The 27,530-nt window shown below is 38.4% G+C and overlaps 1 protein-coding gene across 2 annotated transcripts in view; it reads left to right on the plus strand.

The window, feature by feature from the left end:
• The window catches only part of LOC134533177 (lysine-specific demethylase 3A), a 411,862-nt gene that overhangs the window by 130,152 nt on the left and 254,180 nt on the right, over nucleotides 1–27,530 (plus strand). For both annotated transcript variants that reach the window (XM_063370546.1, XM_063370569.1), the window contains one exon: nucleotides 9,635–9,728. In XM_063370546.1, coding sequence (XP_063226616.1) covers nucleotides 9,635–9,728 — 94 coding nt within the window. The remainder of the gene's footprint in view (nucleotides 1–9,634; nucleotides 9,729–27,530) is intronic.

Below are 27,530 nucleotides of genomic sequence, written 5' to 3' on the forward strand. Positions count from 1 at the left end.
CATTCTTGGGAATTAAAACTGTAATGATACTGTCAATAGACACTCTGTTTATTGTATGTGAGATTATCCTAATGTATAATATATAGGTATCTGCCTTACCGAAAGCAAATTTTCTATATTGAACGTTAGAACATGTTATGGCATGAAACTTTTAAAACCAATTTGGCGTCTTTTTGTTCGTATCTCTCCCCTTTAATATCAGTCATTAGTTTCGAGAAAGCCGTGGACTGTGCATCAGTTCATACGAACATATAATTTTTTAAAATTATTTCTAAACAATTACAGTCCGGGTGTTCAATATTAAGCAAGTAACAACCAAAAAAACCCTTAATTATATCTTACACTAATAAGTTAATCTTATTTGTGGATATCCATTGAATTTTCTTCTGTATATTCTTGTTATTTATTATTTGTTTGGTTGTATCAGAAATTGTTTCAGATAAATGTTTTAGGTAATATTTGTAGGGTTTGCAAACAATTTGAACGGATTTGATAATGTGCCTACTTAGGAAGTTATGATTTTTTTTCCTCCAACTCTTGTTTTTTCCTTCCTTCTTAGTTATGGTTGGTCGTATTCAAAACTATATTATTTAGACAAAAGTTTTGGTATTACCCCTACGAGTTATAATACTTTCAAACGGATGTGATATTCATCATATTACGGGAGTTATGACGATTTTTCTGTTTTTCAAAAAACCTTCCTAATTTCTACGCCTTGTCGGATATTGCCCATTAACGAACTCGACCGAAATTTTCCATGATTATTTTTTGGGATCAGTTTGGAAGTGATTTGTGAAAAATTGCTGCAGGTATCGTGTTCCTAAAAAATTATGTACACACACACACACACACACACACACACACACACACACACACACATACATACATACATATACATATACATATACATTTTTGAATTGACGATGGTTATGAGGTCTATGGACCATGAAACGAAAAGTCGTATAAAAAATTTCCGATAGTCGCACCATGGTAACGATTACAATAGGTAGTAATTCTTCGAAATCTACCTAACTTGAATTTTATTTGCAAATTGTTAATAGTAATAAAAAAAGAACTGGAGGTATATTATAAATACGGTGGGTAAAGTATAAATTAAATAAAATTAGAAATTTAAAATACACTCAGTATTCAATATTAATATAAACACGCGTATAAAATAAATTATTTAATTTAGTAAAACAATCGAGACGAATTTTAATTAATAACTAAAACCAACAACAATTCTGAATGTTTATTCTAATTTCTTAATTTTCATTATTTTTTAAAACATGTACTAAATTATCATTTGTAATGCAAATAAATTATGCATACGGTAAAATAACCTAACTTATATAAATGCACTTGGAAAAGTTTATAAACAGTTTATATCACTGATATTCACAACAAATAAATGCTTTTAATGAGATGAACCAGTATTCATTATCAATCACTAAAGTATATGATTTCAAAGCACATAGATAATTTTTATTTGTATGTAGCCTTTTATCATCCTGTCAATGTTTGTTGCATTTTGCGCACGCATCGTAAAAATTCATTCTCATGATTTTTTCATAACGCTCCTAAATAAGTATAACCTAACCTTACTTATATAAATACACTTGAAAAATATTACAAATACAATTTATATCATTAATATTCACTATATATATATATATATATATATATATATATATATATAAAATATATGGACCCGTATTCCATATCAATCACCGAAGTAAACGATTTAAAAGTACCTACATAATAATTATTTTTACGTTGTTTTTTTTGTATGTAGCCTTTTTATCAGCCTGTGAATTTTTTTTTTGCATGTTGAGCGCACATCGTAAAATTTCACTCTCATAATTTTTTCATAACCCGCCTGAAGTAGTATAACTTCAAAAAGGCTCTAGTCTAATATATTCAGGAAAAATTTTAATATTACAAACGAAATTCTATTTTACAACGAATCTAAAATTTACGTAAAATGTACAGAAACTTGAGTCAAAAAAATAATAAATTTGAGTTTTCCATCGGACATTAACTATGCTCGCACTGTAAGGTCTCTTGACAAGATCACCAACACTGAAGTTCATAAATCATGAGCGATTAGCGGAATGTTGGGAGAAAACCATCGCCTAGTAGACTCCGCGCCGCATGTGGACGTGACACCTTAGCACTGGTGGTAGGAAGCATGTTTTATTTAGAATAAAACTACGTATGTGATTAACGTAAATTAAAACATGTCTCGGTAACATTTCAGGAACATCACGCAAATACCAACAAAATTAAGTTTTAAAGGTTTTTATTTTTTGTTTGTTTTAGTTAGTTAGTGGACCATTTGTTAATTGCATCTCTGATTGTTTTTGTTGCTGCGAGACATTTCTCTCCTCCATCCCCCCCCCCCCCCAACCACACCCTTGTACATAATGTGTAACGGCGATGGCTGTAATAACTAAACGCGAGCACAAACATTACGAAAGATGGAGCCATAAAATACGTGCGGTAATGAGAGGGCGGGGCTTTGTGGTGGGTGGTCTCCAACCTCGATTGCTTACCTCTGTGTGTGTCCTCCGCGTCTTTCTTCTCTGCCTGTTCCATTCGCTTGAATCATTGCTTCGCCGCAGGTGTTTCGATCCCAATCCAGGTTAAAAATTCGGCCCACGGAAACAGAGCTGGTACCTAATGGAGACCATGCGGCGCTCAGTTTTAAAGGTTGGCTCTACCTGCCTTGGTGGATGGACATTGTCGTGGACGGCAACCAATGGGCGCGCGGCAAGACACTGCTGCACTCTGTTCGGGATAGGTGAGAACCGTTTGATAGGCGCTGCAAGGAACACTCGTCGTTACTGTCGGTTTTCATTTTTAGTGTTTTCTAGCGGGTTACATTTCCGTAAGGAAATTTTCAAGAATCCCAAAGCTCGTCTGTAATTTATTTTTTTTGTGCCTTTTTTCGAAGAAGCTTTTTCCAACTTTTTAAAAATATCAAAGTAGAGAGTATTAATTTTTCTTTGATATCCACGTTCAAACTGATTGACGTTCGCTAATCCAGCATGGCGTATCGGGCTGTTGTTGACTGTTGGCTGTTGCTGTGTCTATAAATGACTGTAGTGTCTGTTGACTGTTGTAGACTGTTATCTGTTGACTGATGTTGGCTGTTTTTGACCTTAGGCACGGGCGCAAATATGTAGGATTCGCAAGGGGACCCCGCGCGGCCCGAGATTACTGCACTTCATCTCCGGACACGGCGCTTGCATGTTGTATAGGGCTACTGCATATGTTGTGACCTGCATGCATGCAATGAAGCAGAGAACATTAAAATATACAGAACGTTTTTGACGTGACAACGTCTAATAAATCGATGAACGCCGGCTGCACGCACGAAAAAGTGTCCCGTTACGCTCATTGTACGCTTGCGCCGCATCATCTCTCTTCCACTCGATTGGAACCACACGTCGATTTGACTTTTTCGAGGCACATTAAACTTGAAACACTCCCATTCGTTTCCTACTTTTCCTATCATCGTCCCATCCTTAACAGAATAACACAGATTGGAAGAAGTTAAGAGGCTGTGTCACAAATTTGCGCTCCTATCTATATCAATGTTATTTTAAAAGGCAGTTTTTCTCAAAGTCTATAAGAGGTAGGGGCAGGAAATTTTGCCTACTGAAAGTATACAATACATTTAACATAACCGCTTTTTTAAAATTTAGTTATCATATCACATATTATTTCTGTGATAAAAATAATATTATCAATATTTTGATTTGTCCAGATACAGTGAAATTTTGCTTATATTTATAATTAATTAGCAAAAACTGAAAAGGCCATTGAAATGTATTGCACATTACCTTCCGATCAGTGTCTTCATGATCATGATGGGTTTATAAACCTGGGTGTAATCAAGTCTTTAACTATTACATGACAACATTTATACTTAATCATTTGGAGATAGGCCTTTTCTATCCTCAGCCCCTGAGCTTTTACTATCTGGTCTGGCGACCGACCTGACACTCTTCAACCACCACAGGGGTCTCCGATTGCACATCCCATAAAAAAAAAATCTGTTCATTTGTTTTTGTGTTCGAGCGAAGGTTTACGTCTCCACAAGTGCCACAGACTTCACACATTTATGCCAAGGCAATATTCCGCTGATGTAAAGCCATACAAATGTATTATTCGCGACCATATAACTTTTTTGTTTGTCATCGGGAAGAAAATTTCGGGAAAAACATTTAATGTTCATTTTGAATTGAGCATTTTTAAATGTCAGCGTAGAATATGCTTATCTGCCCATTTTGCTTCTTTCCATTATAATGAGTAAAGTTAATATTGTCATAGACATTTTATTATATTCGTTTGCCGTCCATGTAAAAATGTCACACTATATAGCACGTAATTATATATTTTACTAATTTGTTAGTTGTCATTTTATTTAAGTTACAAATAACAGTAATAAAAAATTATTACTTAATAGTCCAGAAAAGAGATTGAGTTATTATTCATTTAATAGGGGTTTAAAATATGGTACTACATACATACTTATATTATCTTGTCTTCTTTGTAACTTTACTGGAAGAATGGCATTTGGTATGTATGTTAACTCACAATGAACATACTTCAGAAGTATTCAATTAACAGTGAACAACCTAGGCCCTATACTAATTTCATTATGTTCATGGAAATATAATTGAAATTACTAGGTAATAATGAACTGTATGTGTTTCAATTAGAGATATCGTACGAACTGTATGTGGTACAGACCAACATTTGCTAAGACTCTGTAAATAATTAATTTCAGTTAATGTGTAGAGAATATTAAAAGTTATAAATAATGATATATATAAAACAATGTAAAGTTATCAGCATAAAAATAGAAGTTATTTTTACTTAGCGCCTACTGGAATGAGTATTTTGTGTTGAATTATGTGGCATGATTATTATTCTCTTATGGTATGTGTGTTTTGTTAAAATCTTATAAAACATAACTTAATGTTGAAGGATTTTCATTTTTTTGTGATGATCTTACTTAAACAAGTTTTAATTATATTACACATGTCTATTTTAAAAGCATTTTAATGTATACTTATAGAATTGTAATAGGCTTTATACGGACTCTCAAAATGCATGTGAGCATCTATAATTATCTACATCACCATTATGGCCGTTTCACAAGATCAAATATTTATTGAATTCAATCAGTTGCATTCATTGATTTTCGATATGTATATTGAATTCAATACAAATTGAAGATGTTACTCAACTAAGCTTATTCTTATTAACTTATAAGTATTTTGTTTGTTCAGTACATAAAAGTAAAAGATTCTTTATTATTTAAATAATGAGCATCTATAAGCAATAACGTTTTCTAAATATTTACATAAACATAATGGAATTTATTTTTTTCAATACTTTATATCTACGATCACATCAACGGCAGTATTATGTAATCAATTAGGTAATGAAATATCTTTAAAGGATATTTTCTCCTCTGTAAAGTAAATTTGTAACGCAGCCCTCTTAATGTTAGTCTTGTGAGTTATTTCGTCTTCTAACATGCTACAGCAATATATAAAATTAAGTTTTGTTAGTGTTTTAGTCTTGTGTAATGTTAAAGTGTAATGTAATCAATTCAATATTTTTTTTTTTTGTAAATTCGTATTCATAAAGATACATATCGTAATAAGATAAATAGTAATATTTGTAAATTTAAATTCTTTGAAACAACGTCGATAAGAGGTTCTCCTACTTCTGTTAAACTGTATGATGGTGCATTGTAAAAAATTAGGTAGTCTGACTTAGTGAGATTGTATTTAGATTGTGTGTAATGCATATGCAATATCTAAGTATATGAATTTGTTATTATCCTTTTAAAACGTTACATGATGAATTTCGTATACTTTTTAATGTCAACAAACTTTATTTTTCACGGAATATTACATCCAGATAAAGAATAATTACCACATGTTTGAAGATTAATTGTATTCCGATACGTTTAAAATATTAAAATTTTTTAGATACGACTCATAGTACAGTTGTAAATGTGAGGTTTCTTGATTCTGAATCCCTGCACCGCAATTTCCTAGTGAACCGCCGGTCAGATTGTCATCCTCTCAGATTGTCGAGGAACCAGATACATTTTTTCGTCGAGTAAACTGGAGCTGTCAACCGTCCCACTAATCCTGTGATAAGGGTATAGTAGCTTTATCACGCGCTGCGGCTACAGTTACTTCGGTTGAATAAGTCACTAAATCTCACTGTTAAAAGAGAGAACTTCTAAAGCAGAATATTGGAAATAAACATTTACTGACACGGCCTCTTAAATAGCAAACATGCATAAAAGTTATAGTTAAAATAATCTCTTCGTTAAAGTAATAAACATATTTGAGTTAATGAGTGCAAATAAAAGTAAATTTATCAATTAAATTGTAGATTTCATTTCACTCCCTCTTTGTATCCGTAAAAAATAGTGATAATTCAATAAAAACGATTCAATTTTATTCATAAAAGTATGCAATCACTTCATCAATGTTTTGTTATGACGTTGTCACGTTAAACTATCGTCCGTAAACCGACTTTACAGACAACCAATTTTTTTTTCGTAAGACACAGTTTTGACATCAAAACCCGTTGCACAGTATCTGCAGGCTTCTTAACTTCAGGGGAAGGGGGCCCCGGGACTGTAGTTGAAGCGCCGTGTGTCCCTGGCAGGAGTCTCGCCGGGAGACGTGGCGACAGAAGACAGCAGTTCGCAGCAGCGCTACGCAGCGCCACGGTCGTGCTCGAGAGGAACTAATGACTCCTCCGCCTTGCGTCAGCAGGGGCCCCGTGACGCACGCTAGCCCTCCAGCAACATTAATAATTCGGCGGTTGCTAAGCTCAAGGTAGCCCCGAAGGCTGTTCACTGCTCATGGAGAGGGGGAGGGGAAGGCTTTTAGGAACGTGGTTCATATTGGCCACCCCTCTTCCCCACCTCCTGCCCGGGTCATAATATTAGGAATACTCCCTGCTGTATTCCGTAAAGACCCGGGACATAGAACTGAGAACAATAATTCCTTACTGCACTCGCTAGTTTGTAAATTCCGTACCTTAAAAATAGCGATTACAATTATAATTCGTACTTATTATTTCATATTTTAGTAGTGTCATTCACAAACATTTTCGTTAGGCAATATAACAATTATTAAAACATGTGCGAGTGAGTGCTACTGTTATATGTTATAACTACATGCGGAAAGTTTTACTATATATACTAAAAAGTGAAATAAAATCAAGAAAAGAAATTTATGGTAACTACCTTATATTAGATTTTGTACTCGCCTTCATTACGTTATAAGCGAATACGTATACGGATGAGTAATCGAATAACGACTTGTCTTTGGGGGACATAATTTTATTTATGAGTGTTCTATATTTATATTATAAATTTTTGGTGGAAAGTTGTCATTTATATAGCCCTTTTAAAATAGCACAAGGTAAAATATCGGCTTTTCCATTGATGTTATAAGCCGATTATTGATTCACATTGTTAAACATTGAGCAGATATATTGCCTTCTTTCTCTTCTGGGAGTTACGGTCCAGCTGGTCGAGTTGTCAGATCCCGCGTATTCATGCCGAGGCGTACCAGGTTCGTTTCCCGGGTTTTCTCGATGTAGTACGCTTGCGCCGCATCTATCTCTCTTCCACTCGATTGGAACAACCATCGATTTGACTTTTTCGAGGCACATTAAACTTGAAACACTCCCATTCGTTTCCTACTTTTCCTACCATCGTCCTATCCTTAACAGAATAACACAGATTGGAAGAAGTTAAATAGCAAACATGTATAAAAGTTATAGTTAAAATAATCTCTTCGTTAAAGTAATAAACATATTTGAATTAATGAATGCAAATAAAAGTAAATTTATCAATTAAATGGTAGATTTCACTCATTCTTTGTATCCATACAAAATAGTGTTAATTCAATAAATATGATTCAATTTTATTCATAAAAGTATGCAATCATTTCATCAATGTTTTGTTATGACGTTGTCACGTTAAACTATCGTCCGTAAACCGACTTTACAGACAACCAATTTTTTTTTTTTTAATCGGGAATTATGTCAAGTACAAACAAGGAAACGCCTCTAGTTGACGTAATCTCCGGAAGGGTTTCGGAGGAGGCGCGGGACTCCGTGCCCCGCCCTCGCAATCCCTTGTTCACGCCACTGCATCGCGCCCCGCTGCAGCAGCCACTAGCCCGTGTGGCCTCTGGCACTCGGCGTCACCCGCGCTGGCGGAGTGTGTGCGACTGGTTCTGATACGAGAGTGATCCAAGAGTTACCGTGATTACGATAGTCATCCCCGTAGACGAGCAGAATCCATTCGTTGACTCCGCCCCGCCGTACCACAGACAGAAACCCCCCCGGCTTCCTTGACAACAGTTCCGTCAGAAAGTTCATCGTGGCGGACGTACAGTTGTACTTCCCAGTGCCTGGTGCATTGAAACTGCGCCAGAATTTGACAATACAACTACATACTTGATAAATTTAATTAGGAAAGGCGGCAGGTGGTTGTTGGAATGCCCGTCTGCAGACAGACGCAGGCGTGCCTTTGTTTACCGCCGCTGATTTTCGACCGTTCCGTCGACAATTTGTCCGCCGATGAATGCCCCCCTGAGCAAGACGACGAATAATGATCGGCCTTGAACATGAAGGCGTGCATGGAGTCGGGAAACTATCAGGAGACGGCATGCTGCGACGTAGTTGAACTCACGTTCAAGCCATCGCTATAGTGCATGCGGAAATGGTGCTCGACCGCGTCTGGTGATGGTCAATAAGTATGTCACTACCGTGCAATTCAGCCAGTGTTTTGGGCGTCAACCCAACATGGTCTGGATGAAATGAAACTGCTTCGCCCGGTGAGACCACGTAATGACTAGAGCTGTAGCAAACCGTATGTATTCGGTACTGAGTAACGGGTGCGCCATCTAGTACCGAGTAACGAAACGTTACACATGTATGCATTTCGTTACTCGCATTTTTCGTATGATTTACGCATGCGCGCGCTCATTCGATGAATTAAAAAACGTACGTTACAAAGAACGATGTTTGTTTAAGTAAAGTATAATTTGGAAATTCGTCGTCCAAGTTTTTTACTGTTTATTAAAGGTATTGTGTGTGTAGACAAAATTTGAGATTGGAACAGAAACAATGTAAGAAAGTATTTTTTACAAATTAGAAATATGTATGGTTTTGTTTTTTACTATCGCGTATTTTCACCTTTTTTTATTCTATCTTAAAAGACATAATATATAATAAAGCCGCTCTAATGAGATTTAATTTGTTTCTTGGTTAACAAAACATGTTAATTACCAAACATTGTTAATAGTTTGTATTCGATTTATTATTATTATTTACGCGACGTCATACTGTACGCGTACGCAATACGACTGGATTCGTTGCTGCAACATAACATAGCATGTTATGCGGTATCAGAAGTAAGGAGTAACGTAACGATACGATAGTAACGGAGTACTAATTGTTATAGTAACACCTCTAGTAATGACGCGGGCGTGTGTCAGCGGCTGAGTGGTGTTCGGAAAGGGAGGGGCGCGGCAGGCGGGGCTGATTGGCCGGTGGGCGCGGTGTGTTGCAGGTCGGCCGACGCAGCGGCGGGGGTCGTCGCACCGCGAGCAGGCGCCAGGCGGGGTCGTCCACGCGCGCCCGGCGCGGCGCAGCCGTCGGCAGAGGTGAGTCCTCTCGCCCTTCTGTCACCACCGCTACAAGCACGGGCGGCAGCGGAAAGTCTGGGGTGTTAACATGGACAGAAAATAACCTGGGAAACTCTGGGAAATCAAACAAATATTTCGGTAATATTTTTTCTTTCAAGTTACAGAAAAAAAATTAAACAGGAACTACCACTTCCGCCAACGTTTAAGTGCCTCAAAAAAAAATTGCCCGAACGTTTACTAATCAAAAATTTCCGTTGTAATTTCCTTTTTTTCCTGAAATCCTGGCCTTTTTTTTTACTGCAAAAAAAAACACAAAGGGCGTAAACCAATTTCCGGAAGCTTACATGCAAGTTCGATAGCTTTGGGTGGATCTATAGCAATTGTATCCGAACATGTGTATCTATCTAAAATGGCGTTAATTTTTCTGAGGTGACACATTTGAAAGCACATACGTTCTCTCACTCTCTCTCTCTCTCTCTCTCTCTCTCTCTCTCTTTCTCTCTTTCTCCCCCCCCCCCAATTCCCTGCAACACCAAGTGAGCCGCGGGATGGTTTGTGTCTGGAAGGTCAGGGAAACTTGTCGATTAAAATCTGGAATAACTGTAAACGTCAGGGAGTTGTAGAATTTCAAACTTGTATCAACCCTAAAAAGGTTTGTCATTAAACTGTAGAATGCTGTTCGTTTTATAACGTAAACTTAATGTATTATAATTTAGTAACGTTAATTAATTATTCATTTTTATATTATTAACTTACAAATAATTTTACAGATCCATCGTTGAAATTTGAGGTCCTTAAATACGTTGTTAAAAAAAAACGTTTATTTTTAAAATCTCTCCAAAATATCAGAGCCCCGCAAACGTAAATGCAAATTCTGGAGCCACCACTGCCGGCTTATCTGACGTCAGTATGTTCGTATCGGAAATATCTAACAAAAATAAACATACACTGCAATGGTATTTACAAGTTTTAATTAGCTAATCTATAGAAGAAAAAATACAAATGAGTAACTGTATTCTCAAAAAAAAAATTCGTTACGGAAATGTGGCCGTGAAATATGGAACGTTACACGCTTGAAACAGGAAACAAACGCGAGCCGCTCGATCGGTGCTGGATTACAATGTGTGCCGAATCAGTATACCGTTTACTGTGAATTATTGTAAAAATTATTTAATGTAATTTTTTCAGAGCTTAAATCGCAATGTAAGTAAAACCTGCCGATGAAATATAAACTTGATTTTCAAATTCTAGCCTTTAAAACTTTTTTTGAAATTTGGAATTTATCAGGGACTTATTTTATGTTATCTTGTGAATTTTTGAATAAGTTGGCTTTATTTTTCTGTAGACCACATGTACATGTGCATTGGCTAGCCAGTAACCCGTTGCTTCGCTCGCGGAATCTCATGGTGTTGCTGCTATTTTACATTGTTAGAAAATTATGTGTTTAATTCCAAACATTTTTACTATTGAAATAGACGAAAAAAACTGTCAGGTTTATAAAATATTCTATTCATAACAAAAAAATATAAGAATGTTATTTTCTAAATGGTTATGCCTAAGCCTTTATAATTTTTTAGTATAGATTAAGTACCTGATTTCCCGTTTTAGTATGTTAGAGGATACATTTCATTAACGAAATCACATCACTTTTTCATTTCATAAGATAGCCAATTACAAATTTTTATTTAAGTGTATATTACCGATTATTGTATTTCTTTTTGAACGTATTGGTTGATTATTAGTTATGCTTAGTATTACTTAAACAAAATTCCCAAATTTTCCACACCTCTACTTTTTTTTCACAGAGATGTCGTTGTGAAATTTCATAACTGCATAATTATTAAATATGGCAATATCCGTTAACCAAATAAAAACCTCACGTTATTTTTTACCACAGATGTGTAATACAATTTTTTTATATCTTACATTTATATTATATTTAAACTTATCTTGCCAAAACTAATTTTGTGGATGCATTACTTTTTATATTTAAAAAAAAATATACGCACCCCTGTTACAATTTAAGAGCTGATATTTAAAAAAAAAATTAATGTAAGGTACCTATGTGTATTATCATTGCCAATATCTTAAATTAATATGGATTTAATCAGAAGATATTGTTTTTTTAATGTTAAAACCCAATTTTAAATCCGACAACCCCTTAAGAATTATAATTTTGGTAATAATTATGGGTTAGTAGATTTGGCATGTTCATAAATAATACCGCTTAAATTATGTCCCCCTTGATTAGCTTAAGAGATATTACTTTTTTAATAAAACAAAATTGAATGCTTATCACCCCTTTTACGGTCGAATATTAGAAAAATAATGAATGTAAAAAATATATTCTATGGAATCATACAATATAAGTTATTCTTGACCAGTTTCTGATCTCCAGCTTAATTTGCTTGGATATATTATTTAGTACTATTAAAACTAATGTACCCCATTTTACTGCCTTTGGAGTGGAATTTATAAAAATTGTAAATACACCTTATGTAATTAATTTCATAGGTATTTTCATTCTCTGTTTCTTACATATAGCTTTATTTTTTTTCTGGAGATGATATTTTTTTTAATGCTAAAACAAATCTTACTCTGTTTCACCCCCTGAAAGTTTGAATTCCGGAAAAAAATAAAATATACAATTCGTAACTCTATACGCTTTTTGTTCATTCTTAATTTATTACCTTTAGATCTAGTAGATTTGAAAGTATGCATTTTTTTGAAAACCTAATTTACCTATTTTACATCCCTTAGGGACGGAATCACGCAAAATGGCAAAATAATAATGGGTGGTTTATTATTTTTATTATTCTCACCAAAACATTTACGTCTCTGGGATAACATTTAAAAAAAATTATCGTACCCCTTTTCATTGCCTTGAAAAACGAATTTCAATAAATAAAAAAAAATACAATACCTAACTACATGCAAGTTGAACTTTCTTAGTTTATTACCTCCAGTTTTAATTGAATCCGTTTTCATTTTTAGTTTCAAAACCATGCACACCATTTGGAAAACCCCTAGGGTTTGACTTTCGTAAAATTGTTGTTAGTTTTTGTATATATATTATGAGTACTTAATATATTTTCTAATGCTTGTTTGGATTCAGAGATATAATTTTTTATTTTTACACCGTATCTACTCCTTTTTCACCCCTTACGAGGTGAATTTCGCAAAATGGTAAAATTGTTGTTGGTAGTTTTGATATATTTGTTATTGGTACTTAATATCATGTTTTATGCTTTTTTTTATTCCGAGATCTAATTATCTTAAAGCCATATGTATCCCTTTTTCACCCCTTAGGGTTGAATATCGCAAAATGGTAGAATTGTGGTTGGTTGTTTTGGTGTGTTAATTTTTTTTACCCAATATCGTTTCTTTTGCTTGGTTAGCTTCGGAGATATAATTAATGATCCTAATACCCTATTTACCCTTTTTTCACCCCCTTAGGGTAAACATTCTTTAATTATATATAGCCAAAGACCTTGGTATTAAAAAAATAGCAAAATCGTCCAGTAGTTTTCGAATGATGCCATGGCAGGCAAACGTACAGACAAACAAACACACAAACAAAAATTCTGAAAACTATGTTTTTGAGTTAATTATTATGTTAGTAACCATTTCCAATATGATTTTTTTTTTAAATTTCATCCAATGTACAGACATTTTACCTCTAGCAGTTTTAATATTAATTTAGATTATTTATGGCTGTAATGCACTACATATGTTTCAACTATATATATATATATATATATTTTTAAGTGAAGTGAGATATAATGAACACTGAGATCTTTTCTGCCACTATAATTAGCAGTGGCGGCAGCTGTACAGCCGTGTCACGTGATCCGAGTGGGGAGGTCCGCGGAAGGTTATTGACGCACGGCCGTTGCGGCGGGGCCTGTGACGTCACCGGCACAAACTCGTGTGTCGACACGAGAGCAGTTTCCGAGCGAGCACCGGCTCACCTCGCGACACGCCTGCGGCAGTTGCTCAACTCGCTCAGCTGCCATTGTCGGCCACCAGGGCCCGGGTTTCAGTCCAGCAGCACGTTGAGGGATATACATCGATATTATTTTTCCTGCACTCACTCTCTTTTTTGGTGTCACTGGAAAACTGCATTTCGCAGACCAAGCACTTCGGGGGGAATAAGTCCATTGTTATTTGTTAAGTTTTGGACACAATATCTATTCTGTCGCCAATATATGTTTTTAATGACAAAGTTAGAACCTGAAGTAGCTTGGCTTCTGGGTTGTAGCCGTGTCCTTGGCAAATGATTCACCGACGTTTCGGTGGACATTGCAGTCGCTCCCTGATGATGGAGACTGCAATTTCGACCGAAACGTCGGTGTATTATTTGCCCAGGACACGGCTACAACCCAGAAACCAAGCTACTTCGGACAATGGCCGTGAAAGCCTGCGAACATTATTAAAGTAAGAAGCTACCTTAAATTCCATATTTTCGAACAGCATTTCATTTTTAAAATGGTAGCTTTGCATCACTCTTACCTGTTCGCATGCTTGGAAGTACCTATTGTTACAGTAAAAGAAAAAAAAGAAAAGAGACCAGCACCTAGCTTAAACTCTTGAAAGTAATTAGCAACAAGGAGAAGCAGGATAGCACCGCAAACTGTAGTTAGCAGACACTCGCTTGAAACGTAACCTTGAGCCGTACCTTTGTGCGTGGTTGGAGACTGAGTTCGACTTGCGCTTGGCCACTTTATGGATATTGATGCTAAAAATAAATTAAGGCTTCTGAAATCATGTAAGCTAAGAATTAGGATTTTTTTCCTACTAAAATTAATCCTATATATATATATATTGTCCCGGGAGTTAATTCATAGTTGTTTATTTTAATAGTAATAAATGCTATGCAGTACAGCTAGGTTGACCATTACCCTAGGTTCAAGAGCGAGTTAAATGATAATTGGCTCCAAACTTAATAAGAAAGATGGAAAACCGGATTACGGCGATGAAAGCTTTCGGAGAAATGTTGAGTTTTTTTTGTTAACATCACGTAATGATGCAAAGTTATAAAAGCTACACGTGATACGATGTAACCCGGTGATGTTTGCTAGTTATTCTTGTTCTTTGTACTCGTGGGGAGGGGTGTACCCGTTTAGCCATTAAAAAAATAAATTTGGACTCAGAAGTGCTGTCACACGTCCTCTTCTTTTGATTATCGAAACATAACTGAAGAAACTTTGACAGTATTCTGACTGTTGAATGTTAATGCTGTACTGCTTAATTGTATATTTCACACTTTATTACTTTGTCGCCATGTACTCTTGACACGCTCCAGTGGTTTGCAAGCGGAAGTCGTAAGATAACTTTCTCGAGTAAAAAAAAAAATTGGTTGTCTGTAAAGTCGGTTTACGGACGATAATTAACGTGACAACGTCATAACAAAACATTGATGAAATGATTGCATACTTTTATGAATAAAATTGAATCATTTTTATTTTAATAATAAAATAATAAATACTTGTAATTATACTAGTAATCAGATTCATTTGACGTAGAAATTATTTCATATTACACATTTATAAACAAAGTTTTAAGTTTTCACTTCTGTCGGTGCGGCGCAAGCATACAATGAGCGTAACGGATCAATGAGCGTAATGGGACACAGCGTAACGGAACCATGTGCGTAACGGGACACTTTTTTGTGCGTTCATCAATTTATTAGACGTCACGTCAAAAAAAAGTTCCAAGGGCGTCACTGTGAAAGCATTGCAACCAAATGACATGTGTGTGTGTGTGTGTGAAGTACCTACCTCTCCCGAGAGCTATGAGCGTGGCCTGCGCCATCTCTCACATCAGTGCAGCGGCTGAAAATAACACCGCGCAGGCGCAGGCAGAGTTAGTGGTTGCGAGCGGCTGGGACGCCGACTCCACTGGTACAGGAGTGGCCATCGTGAGTCATGGGCCGCAGCTTCTGAAGCCGGCTTTCCAGAGCCTTCAGTAGTGTGCGTAGCTTTTCGCGGGAACACTGAACACGCTTTTTGTTTTTATTTCATTCGGAACGCAGCCTGCGGGTTTCGAATCCGGCCCGGCCATCTTGATTTATGTTCGACTCCATGGGTAGGTAGTTATTTTTCCGTATTTCGTTTTTTAACTGCATCTTTAGGAGAGTTAAAAAGGGCTAAAATGCTTGCTTTTTTTTCCTTTTAAATGAAACGCCCGGTACAGATTTTTGAAAGTATACCCAAGAACCTTGGATGACACCTTTTATCTTCGTTTCTCCGCCATGCAATGTTATGGTTACCGCTCAAATATCCACGACGAGAAGACTGCGCGCCAGCACCAGAGAGCTTCGCGCTGATCATCCCGCCTCACTAACAGAGATACATCTCGGACTAGACAGAGAAATATTAGCTGTATTTGTTTGCTTGCATGTAGACTAAGTTGTCGGCAGACACTGTATGGGAGCGGTAATATTCTCACAAAATAATGGAAAATGTTTATGCATACTACGGTAATCATCCTTATATTAATTATTTGAAGTTGTACTCTTTATGCGCGTTATGAAAAAAAATGACGAGAGAGAATGTTTTCTTTGCGCATGCACCATGCAATGAAATTTTCATTACATTAAATTATAAATGTACTTTTAAATGTTGTACTTCAGTAATTGATTTTGAATACTGGTCCATATCATAAAAAAATATTTATTGTGAATATTAGTGATAGAAATTGTGTGTATAAACAGTTTATATGAGATAAATTATGTTATTTTATGTTTCATTAATTTTTATTACATATTATTATGCAATTATTTAATAAATAATAAAAAATATATATTATGATAAACATTCATCATATTTATTGATTTTCAATACTAATTAAAATTTATCACTAATTTATTTATTTTATTAAATAATTAATGTTATGCGTTTACATATTGATGTTGAAAACTGAGTATATATGTAAAAAAAATTTTTATCGAATTTATACTTAAACAACCATATTTATAATATATAATACTGTAGTCCTTTTAATGTTTCATTTCTAATAATTATTTGCATGCAAAATTAAAGTTAGTTTATTATCACGCCAAGTACACGCACCCATTTTTTCTTTTATATTTTTTTAAGGGATTATTTGTCGCGTCTTCGTCACATGCCACATACATAATACTCAGGTCCATTTAGAGAAACAAGGACCGGGTGTTAATTATTTTGTCGGGTCCCCTTCCTATTATTTAAAGCTCAACATTTCAAACCATTACAATTAAAACAAAAATACGTTCATAAAAGTCTGTAAACGTGATAAGTGTATACTATCACATTACTTGTAAGGTTTCTATGAATTATATTAATAATATACTTTTATTTTTCTTCCTATACGGGTAAACATATAAGCGTTAAAACATCTCTGAACTGAATTTCCCCCTCCCTCGTGGTACATTCCTCTCAACGGCATTCTCAAAATTCTCAAATTTGTGAAAATTTTATATTATTGTGTGTCAGGTCCTTGGATTAATAAAAAAAAACTATCTGTCCCTTCAAAAGAGTGAAGTCGGCCATCACTATTGTATAAATTTAACCTTCAAATGTTTTTTTTTTTCTTCAAAATGGCAACATTTCTTCAACTTGAAGTTTGCGAGAAGTACGTAGATTTGTACACGTGTTAATTTAACTTCCAGTTCGAACAGCCTTTGTGGTGTCACCTCCGGGGGCAAGTACGTATAAGCTTTGAATATATATACTGTATAGAAGTCGCCAGCCCAGGTTAAAATTTCTAATACGGTTTTGAGGTAGTTGGTTAATTCACCGCTGCAATCGCCACCATCTCTAGGGTATCGACTTGTGGTGGTCCCTAGCGGACAAGTGTCGAACTCTTCAAACACCCCTTCCCCCTCCTGTGGAACGACGTTGAGCTGCAGTGAATGATGGATGAGGGGTGCGGAGTATGACAGCAGGCGACAGCGCTGCGCTCTATCGTGTAAATAACAACTAAGACGATACAGAATGTTACGGCAGCGCACTGCAGCGGTGAAGTTCCCAAGCTGCTCATCATACGCTTCTGAAAAACGTAGAGTAAATCCTATCCACTCGCGACTTCTATACAGTATATATATTCAAAGGTATAAGTGTATACTTGGGGAACTGTCTTAGAGCGCCCTAGGAGCTCGGCATGAGCGTGGATCCAACTATTTGCCTAGTTTGTACCATGACACCTGTGCATCGGTGTTCGGCCGCTAGAAACACTGTATAGTGAGTCAGCGATCATAGACGTATATGCCCTGCACTTAGCTGAGGGCTACATACATTCCCTTCATCGCTGCAAGGAAAGATCAGCGTAGTTCTGGGTGGGGGCAATCAAGTGTTGTTGACATAATATGTACTAGATGCACAGACGTCGTGGTCAAGTAGTCAAGGGCTTATGCGTGGGTGAGGGGAAGGGGGTGTTTAAAGAGAATGATATATTCCCACCACCAACAAAGAGAGGCGGTATTTTGAATTTCTCTTTCCGAGTGAAATTCTGCGTACGCTTCTGCTCCCGGTCGAGTATTAGCAGAGCACTAACAATAACAGATATAAATGAAATGACGTGCGCTGCATGATGGAACGCCCCTGCAGTGCCTCCCGGACCCCCACGGGACGAGTATCGATGTATCGATGTATCGCTGACCACAGACGGACGCCGCCAGCGCCTCTAGCGACCGGCTCCGCCGCGGCGCCCGGGGTAATTACAGCCGCCGCTCGCCGCTACCTGATAGGCCAACCTGTTCGTGTCCCCCTGCCCCCTTCGTCCTGCGTCCTGCACACCGGCTCTCGTCTCCCGTTCTTTAATTGGGTAATGACGGGAGCGCCAGGGAAGCTGCAAGGTTACATCCACCCCTTCCCTTCCCTCAATCCCTAAACAATTTCCCCATCCTTTCCATACCACTCTTCTTCTTTTTTTGTACTTTTCTGTTTTCACTCGCCTTTCCTGCACGAAACGAGTTTGAAGACCAGCCGGTTCGGTTCTTCTTTTTTTATTCCTCTCGTCGACTGTTTTTTTTTTTATTCGTCGGCGGCTGACAGCGGTGTTCGCCCTCTGATAGGGGAGGGTGGGAAGGGGGGAGGGGGTTTTTTAAAAGGAAGAGAGATAAAAAAATGCGTGGCATGGGGTCCCCCTCCTCCCCACCCACGATCCATGCACGCACGCGCGCACACACACACACACACACACACACACACACGCCATCCCAGCCAGCACGGGTACTTCTTCCAGTCGGGCCAAATGCCACCTACTGCGGCCCTGCTGGGAACAAAGAGAGTGGGGGGAAAAACGCGAAAGAAGAAAGATATAAAAAAAAAAGGGGGAGTTGTATGAGGGCGAATGCACGACTGAGGAAGAGAATGGCTTCCCAGGGAATGTTACAGTTTCTCGTCACGCCGACCCCGCACTCACCCCATCATCCTCTTCTTCTTTTTTCTTTTTCTTTTTTTCATTTCTATCTCCTCCCAGCCCCCCCCCCCTTCCCTACCTTTTTTTATTATTTTACTTTAGATATCCGTGCTGCAGTGACAGAGGTCGCGGTTTTTTTTTTATCCAAACCACCCTACCCTCCTCATTCTAGCTCGGCGGCGCCGTCTTTTGTTTTGCTGGTTCATCGCCCGACGGGAGCTAGGCGTCTCGTTGCTCCATGGCCGTCGCGGTGCGTGGCTGGCTCGGCACCGCACTCACTAGACCGGTTGTAGACTCGAAATAAGCCAATAGAACTGGCTTCAGCAACAGGCATTCAGGTGTCCATTCGCACCGCCTAGTCAGTCGTGTATGTACGAGTGTTGGACGGGATGATAAGCGCGATGCTCGCTGGTGCTTCTAGCGCGGGTTCGCCTCTGAACTGGCCGCTTAGTCTTCTCGTGCATACAACTAAGAGATTTGAGAAGTTGACGTAACATCATACGGAGGATAAACGAAGATAAAAGGTGTAACGCAGGTACCTTGAAAGGGACTCAATAACCTTTTACCTATATTCATTTAGAACAACACGTGCTTTAGAGACGTCACTCGGATATCTTGTAGTTTTCAAATCGCGTGATTTTTTTCCCCTGAAGCCTTGCGCACCGTACGTGTGAGCCCAGGCCGGCGACGTTTTCGGAAAGAACTACACAGGCGTTGCGTGATGCTCGTACATGCATCACCTACACGCCGTCGCAAGTTTATGTTGCGTTGCGAATGTTATGCGATATGTACTGCGCATTGTCTGCTAACTGTAAACATCCGGGCAATTCTTCTCGATAGAATTTTGATGTCGTGTTTATTTCGACGTAGGTAGTTATTAAATCTGCTTATTTCCAAAAAAAATACGTAATGCGTACAATTTAAGTATCGAAGTCTCTTGCCGTTTTCTAAGCATTTCTTCATAAATAATACTGTCATGAGAACAATAAGAAAAACAAAAAAAAAAAAATGGCAGGTCAGACTGTACAAGGCGTCTGGTGCATTCAGTTGGAAAAACTGTTAATGAATGTTTAAATAGGGCCCGCCTAGTCAGGGGTGTATTTGTTGTTAGTGAGGGGATGATAAGTGCGACGTATAGCCGGTACGCGAAAGGCTCTGAACTGGGGCACAGACTTCTCGTCATGCATAGGGAAACTATTATATGAGAAGCCTAAGATGTACATCCAGCTCTGTCCCTGCCCGAACACGCCCGAATATTCACCTTCGGCCAACCTCGGGATTTGTTTTATTTTTGCGCAGGATAAATGAATTCAAATATTAAAAGTCGTTGGTTAGGTTAGCTACATTAAAACACTTTAAAACACTATGGACGGTTAGTTAGGTTAGTATAGCCACATTAAAATAAACAGATAAATATAAATATATATTAATAAACCCGAGGTTGGCCGAAGGTGAATATTCGGGCGTGTTCGGGTAGGGACAGAACTTGATGTACATCTTAGGCTCGGTTAGGCTTCCCCTATTATATTTGAGTGGTAACCACAAGCTAATATGGCGTATGAATGAAGGTAAAGGTGCAATGCAATGATTTAGCAAACCACAGATAAAGTAGGGTTAAAATAATAATCGTTATTCGCTTTGGCTTAAAAATCAGGTTTATTTTATTTGATACTCGCGCGTTGTTTAGACAGAGAGCGATATTTCGAGGTAATTCATCTGCTGACCGCACAACGGCGCCGCCAGATTGACGAGACAGTTACAATGCCCATCTCGTGTCGGGTGGCCCTGCTGGCATTCAGAAGTGCAATGAACATTTTTAATGGCTTCGCTCTTTGGGGTATTCTCCCCCAAACCCCCACGTGGGGTCTGTAGTTTATATTTAGTGGGAATATATTATGTTTTGTGTGTTTTACACATTTATTACAATAACCAAAAAAATATTTGTTTACGCGTTATAGGACAGATGGAGTCTTTTTATTTGGCAGGAGTATAAGCACTGTCAACTGCCTAAAATGGGTTTTAAAAAATCTATTTGTATAACTAAATTTTTACTTGTAACTGATGATGCTACGATTAATAGCAGTGGGACAGAAATTATATATCTAATTATGTTCGATAGGACAACCGTAAGTTAAGCATAGGTTGTATTTGAAACATTCTGAAATAATTTGAAATTTTACCCAGGGTATAAGAAGTTTATTGCAACTAAGGTATTACCGACGTGGAAATAGTAAGTCACGAGTCCGAATTTTTGGATCCCCGTCAAATCTGATACGACGGTTATATCCGTGTTTTTATACGTGTTAGCATTCGTCCACAACGGACCTCAGAAGAAAGGTCTATATCGACTTTAAAAAAAATGAAGTGTCGAGCTCTTTTTTAGCTTAGCCTCCCAAAAACCCACATGAAACACTGTAAACAATGTATTCTGTATTGTATGGCAGCGACTATGTTTTAGGACGGAGATTATAATTCACACTTATTAACGTGATCAAACACCATTTCCGCAATAATTTGAGCGTTACAATATGGCGATGGCGAGGTAAAAAAGTGACTTCAACTAAGTTACGGCATTCGTCCCCTGACAATTCCTAACTCCGTGACAGTAACAGTTCTTAACGTCATTGTTTACATTAAACTTTAATTTTGCTCGGCCTTATAACTCACCACTAATATTTCTCACGGTTTCGTACTTATTATAGTTAAATAACTTATCCAACCTTTTTATTCGCTCATACCGCCGACACACGTGTGTTCACTCTCGAAGGTTACTGTATGAATCGTCAGAACGTCATCAATAGTCGGGGTTTAAACAAAAAAATGCCGTGTTCGTAGTCAGTTATTTACCTTGGCGTGTATCGCAAGATGTGCGCTGTTAACCTTGGGCCTAGCAAACCGTGGAAGGTTTTCGTCACAAAGCAAGAAAGATAGAAGAGTGGCAACTCAAAGCTATAACTAACGCTCTTGTTTTCTGTGGAAATTCGAGAAATGTGCGGTATTTAGAGGCAACCAAACAACCTGAAAGTCTTTAACTTTTCGAAAGTTAACGTTGGAAAGTTTTTTTTGTGGTCGTTCGTTTATATTGTAAAAAAAAAAACACACACAAGATTTTGTTTTACAGCCATCATTGCTAACAAAACAATTCAACATTGGCCAAATTGATTTCAAAGTATATTTTGTCGTTACAATCGTTCGTTAATATTCTTTTTATTTATGTTATTATGTTTAAGAAATTTCTGAGTTTCCTCATAATTATTAAAAACTTAATTTTTGATTTTGGCATTTCTCAACCGCAGTTTTTTTTTATGGCAATATTCCGCCTGTACAGTTGCGCCCCCTTGGTATTCGTCCGCCAACTTGAGCGGTGGGTCCGGTATTATTTTGGCGCAGTGCGTTGCAGAGGAGATTGCCCTTGAGATGCTCGCACTAGGAGGGTGGAGGGAGGGAGGGTCGTAAACGCTTGTTCCATCGCCGACGTCTTTGTTGCTCCCAGCCTCGCCTTGGAAATGTCCTGCCGAGGTCCCATTGTTGTCCCGTATTTGGCCCGACAGGACGTGCCCAGACGGCTCCCCTCCCCTCTCCAGCTCCACCCCACCCCACCCTTCCCACAAGTACCCCCCCCCCCCCAGGACCCAGCCATTGTCCGTCAGACGTGACCCCCTTCCTTCTTCTTCACTCGCTGATAGCCTCACATTCCGCTAACGATCTCGCGGCGGCCCCCACGAATAAATACCTTCGCCCGCCTTTTGCTAATCTGCACGGTTTCTCCTGTTGCTGGAACTTCGTAGTGGGAAAAGGGGGGGGGGGGAATAAGGAAAAAGAGAACTGCTCGAACAAAACAACCGTGGAAGTGGAAGTTAAAAAAAAAAAACAGAAAAAAAGAAGCCCCCAGCTAGCGTGACCGCTGTTTTATTGCGTGCCTTAAATGGCCGCCTTGTGGAAACCGGTCTGCCTACTATTATATTTTTTTTTATTCGTGGCTGCGAGTTGTGGAGGGGGTTGTGTGACCCAGCTGCCCTCCCCTCCCCGCCTCCCTCCATCACACTCCTGAGTTGCTGCCTTTTGTCCTTCCTCCGTGACTTGAACACAAAACACGCCACGGATGACTGGGACGGGTATGCTGAAGATTCTGTACGATCCGGGAGGGTGGTGGAAGGGGGTGGGGGGTGGGGGTCGCTGTTGTGTAACCTGCTGGACCCTGCCGAGAAATCTCGTTCCACAGCCTTCCCTTCCCCCCTCGCCAAGGGGCTTCTCCTATATCTCGCTGCGGCTCCGACCTGTTCACGATGTTCACCTTCGTCCCTCCACCACCTCCTCCTCCTCCTCCTCCATCACCTCCTCCTCCTCCTCCTCCATCACCCTGTCTACGTCCAACTCCTTTCTAATCTTCTTTCATGTATCCCGGCCGTCTGCGCCCGGGGCGCGCCGCGGGCTGTCGTGTTCGACTCGCTCCCGGAGAAACACTTGACTACTCCTGTTTTTCTGCAGTCGGCGCGGACGAAGTTACAATTTTTTTTTATGAAAAGGAAGGTCACCTTTGAAAATAGTAGTTGGGGGGGGGGGGGGGTTAAGTGAGGTAATTCCTCGCGCCCCCAATTTCTCAACCTGCAATAAGTTCCATTTCCAATATAGGAGGACTGCTTCAGCTCAACAGTCAATCTATGCTGAAGGTCTCCAGGAATACAACAATTTGCCAGTTTACATTAGAGAATGTCCACATTTAAAAATTTTCAGGAAACACTTACGAAACTATTTGTTATGCAAAAGACAGCAATGACTTGAATACCAACTTATAAGTCGGATGGTGTATATATGTATACCAATGTGATTTTGTATGTATACGATGTTTCAATGTTGTCAGTATTGGATGTATGAAACCTATGTTTTATTTTTATGTGATTATGTTAGCCTCTGTGCTATTAAAAACAACAATAAACAAACAGGGGGCGGCTCCAGCAAGACTTCTCGGGTGGGTCTGTCCTACAAAGTAAGGATGCAGTTGCAGAACATGACATTAATGGCCGTTTTCACCAACGCCTCCTAAACACACCCTCAGCAAAGGACTGCTTAAGTTTAGGCGTTCCTTAAAGTCAATTCTCACGAAATTGGTTTTCATCATTGTCACATTCACTTATGTAGGGGTTGCTTAGTTAGGGACTGGCTTGCCATAGAGCGAGGGTTCGTACAGATATAAGTACTAATAGTTTTCAGTTGGTACTTCGAACTTTTTGTCACGTGACATACATAAGCCAATCAAATATTTTTACTAAACAGTAAACAAATATCTGAATGTTTATTAATTTCGCGGTAATTGGATGTTACGATGTTAGTGTATTTTCACGGAAAGTAGTAGCTATATGGTCGTTGCAAAGTAGTTTGAAAATGTTTGAAACAAAGAGAATGAAAACGCAAAACTTTTCTTCTGATGAGAAAATGAAGGTGTTGAGCCGTTGCCGTTGAGCCTAGTTGAGAGGCATACAAATATAATAGAAAATAAGAGTACGGTTGCTGTTTCGAGCAAAGAAAAGGACACAGCATGGGAGAAGTTATTCGCTATTGTAATTTTGTCTAAGTTTAAACTAAGTTTTAATAGCAGATGAAAAAAAAATATCAGTTTATTTCCTTTAGGACATACAAAATTCCTTGTAATAAATGTTCTTTTAAGACTTTTCAAAAGAAAAACCTGTAATTACTTCCTTATTAAATGAGTTCTTAAATAAAAGTGGAGTATGCGAACATATATTCGAATGTATTTATAATAAAGGATTTCACATTAAGTTCACCTTAAAAATGTTCCACAACTTCAGCAATAACATTTATATCAAAAATAAAATGTACATCTTCGGCTAGTTCTTCGTATTCCTCCACGGCATCCATTTTATTTTTCTTGTTTTGTGACAGTAAGTGCCGCTTAAATAGTTAGGGGCCCGATTTCCACCACTTAAACTAAGGGATGCTTAAGATTACTTAAGAGTTCCTTAACTGTTGGTGAAACGATTCAATGGGCTAGGCAGCCCTTACACATGCCTTAAGCAGCCCTTAAAAGTTAGGGGACATTGGTGAAACCGGCCATAAGTCTCCCGTCACACTGAGCGCGCCAATGGAAACGCGCCGCACCGCGGTGACATGAAACCGAACAGGAAGGAGTATTCACACTTGAGTGGCGCATTCGTGCCAGTTAGGGGCCGCGATGGGGGGGGGGGGGGGTCGCACACATTTGGTGCGTTTTTTATTCAAGCCACATCCTGAAATACAGCTGTGTCTTCGAGTGACGGCGGAATCGAAGTTTCCACACCGAAAAGGTTTATTTTAGAAGTGCGGGAGGGAATACCAATCTGGGACAAGCCTGTGAAGGAATACTCAGACAGTTACACACACACACACACACACACACACACACACACACACATATATAAGATGTTGGTTGGAAATCGCTATATTATTGCTCAACAAAGAAGCGGATGATGAAACATATTCTGTTTTTTTTATGTCATTTCTTCCGCTGTAGCTTGTAGCACTAGCTTCCACCAAATGCAGTTCTCTGCTGTCAACTGGGAATGTAGCAGAGGCTCGAGACTACTCTTGCTCGTCTTCCTGACGCACACCAGCACCGGCTCTGTGGCGCTTCTTGAGTGGCCCAGTGCAGGAGCCTGAATAAGTCTCGGATAGGCTTGGAACATTGACACACTTACGGTATCGTATACTGTTATTTAATAGTTTCAAACAACTTCTGATGAAAGAAACGTTTAATAGATGAATTTAAGTATTCACGTTAACGTAAAATAAAATTAAAAAAACAAAAACAAAATTGGAGCTCAGGAGGGGCTAACGGACCCTGCGGGGCCTCGCCCCCCCCCCCTCCCCAACCTAGAGCCGCGCTTAAGGGGGAGGTCTGGGTTAGGGAATACTCTGTGTGCGTCTCAGGCTGAAGTCTATTTTTCATAACTGCCTTGGGGGGGGGATACTTCCTCCCCCCCCCCCCCCGCACATTCCCCACTGACTATATGGCTTATGCGGGATTTCAACCATCCAGGAAGGTTAGCATGTATCGTGTGCTTTATTTGGGATTGGCCAGCCAGCCATTGCAGTTGCTGATTCCATTACTACCTACCCTTGCAATGCTGATTTTTTTCTCTGTTTTTTTTGTCATTACTTTTCTAAAGAATACTTCTCTTGCGTTTGTTGTTCTGCCACAAAATATTTCTAACATGTGTTAGATTAGTGTAATATCACGGTTGTAAAAAGTAGCTCAGTGAACATTAGGATAACTTGCGCGACTTTTTACATCCATGACATTACGTGAATGCCTGTTGAAAATATCTGTCAGAACAACAAATGCAAAGGAGGCATCGAGTTAAAATCTCAAAAATAGTCCTTTGAGTAATCCACAAAAATTGTAAGAGTAATGACAAAATAATAAAGTGTGAGGCAGTGCCTTGAATCTAGACCACAGCTTCCTGAGTTGGTGATAGGCAGGTAAAGTAGACGCAACATAACTCCGAGCCTGGGTGACTGTTAGAAAATCGATGTGTGTTATGTGAGTCACGACATTGGGGAAGGCAGACTTGGCGCGGCAACGAGCGATAATGCGTAGCTTGATAACAGGGGCTACACGCTACTGCATAGAGTGAAAACTTAGTCCTTCGGTGAAATCCGACGAATACGTTCGTTAACACATCCGTGGTACTTACTAAACGTTTTCGTTTACAGTTTGGATCTGAGGTTTGTGTGAATGTGGTGTATCACTTTTGTTCAGAGCCAGTGTTATATATGTACCAAAACGCAAAACTTCGGAAATCTTCGTAAATTCTTGCAGGGAACCGAAACTACGTGAGTTGTAGACTTCCCATGTCGCAAGTCGGAGCTCAAAAAGCTGCCGATATCGTTTGTTTATACCTCCATTAGTTTACGTCTCTTGAACTTGAAACATCGTTGGTTTTTTTTTTTCAAGGTCAGTGAAATTTAGTTTTCGTCTCGTACTGGCTCCTCTAAAAGCTTCCAACAGAACTGCTGCCCGAGCCTCCATGCTAGCTGGCATGGACGTTTCTATGTAATAACCAGTGCCACGATACTTCACTCAACAGCATCTTCGATACCAATCTCAAATTCATTCATCGTGGAAATAAGTGTATTAATTATACAGATACATAAATATTTACGAATTTTTTTTTATAGTTTTTACTATTTCGGTATCTAAATTCCTACGATCACTAATATATATATATATATATATATATACATATATATATATATATATATATATATATATATATAAAGTTTACAGTTTTCATTTATTTAGCTCTAACTCATATCACCATTTTGTGTAGGTGAGGTGAAATATATATTTTGTGCAGTGTTTATTGATTGAAAAAGTCTTTTATATTTATGCAATGATTTTTATAATCACTACAAGTTATT

Source organism: Bacillus rossius, chromosome 1 (assembly GCF_032445375.1).
Source record: "Bacillus rossius redtenbacheri isolate Brsri chromosome 1, Brsri_v3, whole genome shotgun sequence".
NCBI classification, from domain to species: Eukaryota; Metazoa; Arthropoda; class Insecta; order Phasmatodea; family Bacillidae; genus Bacillus; species Bacillus rossius.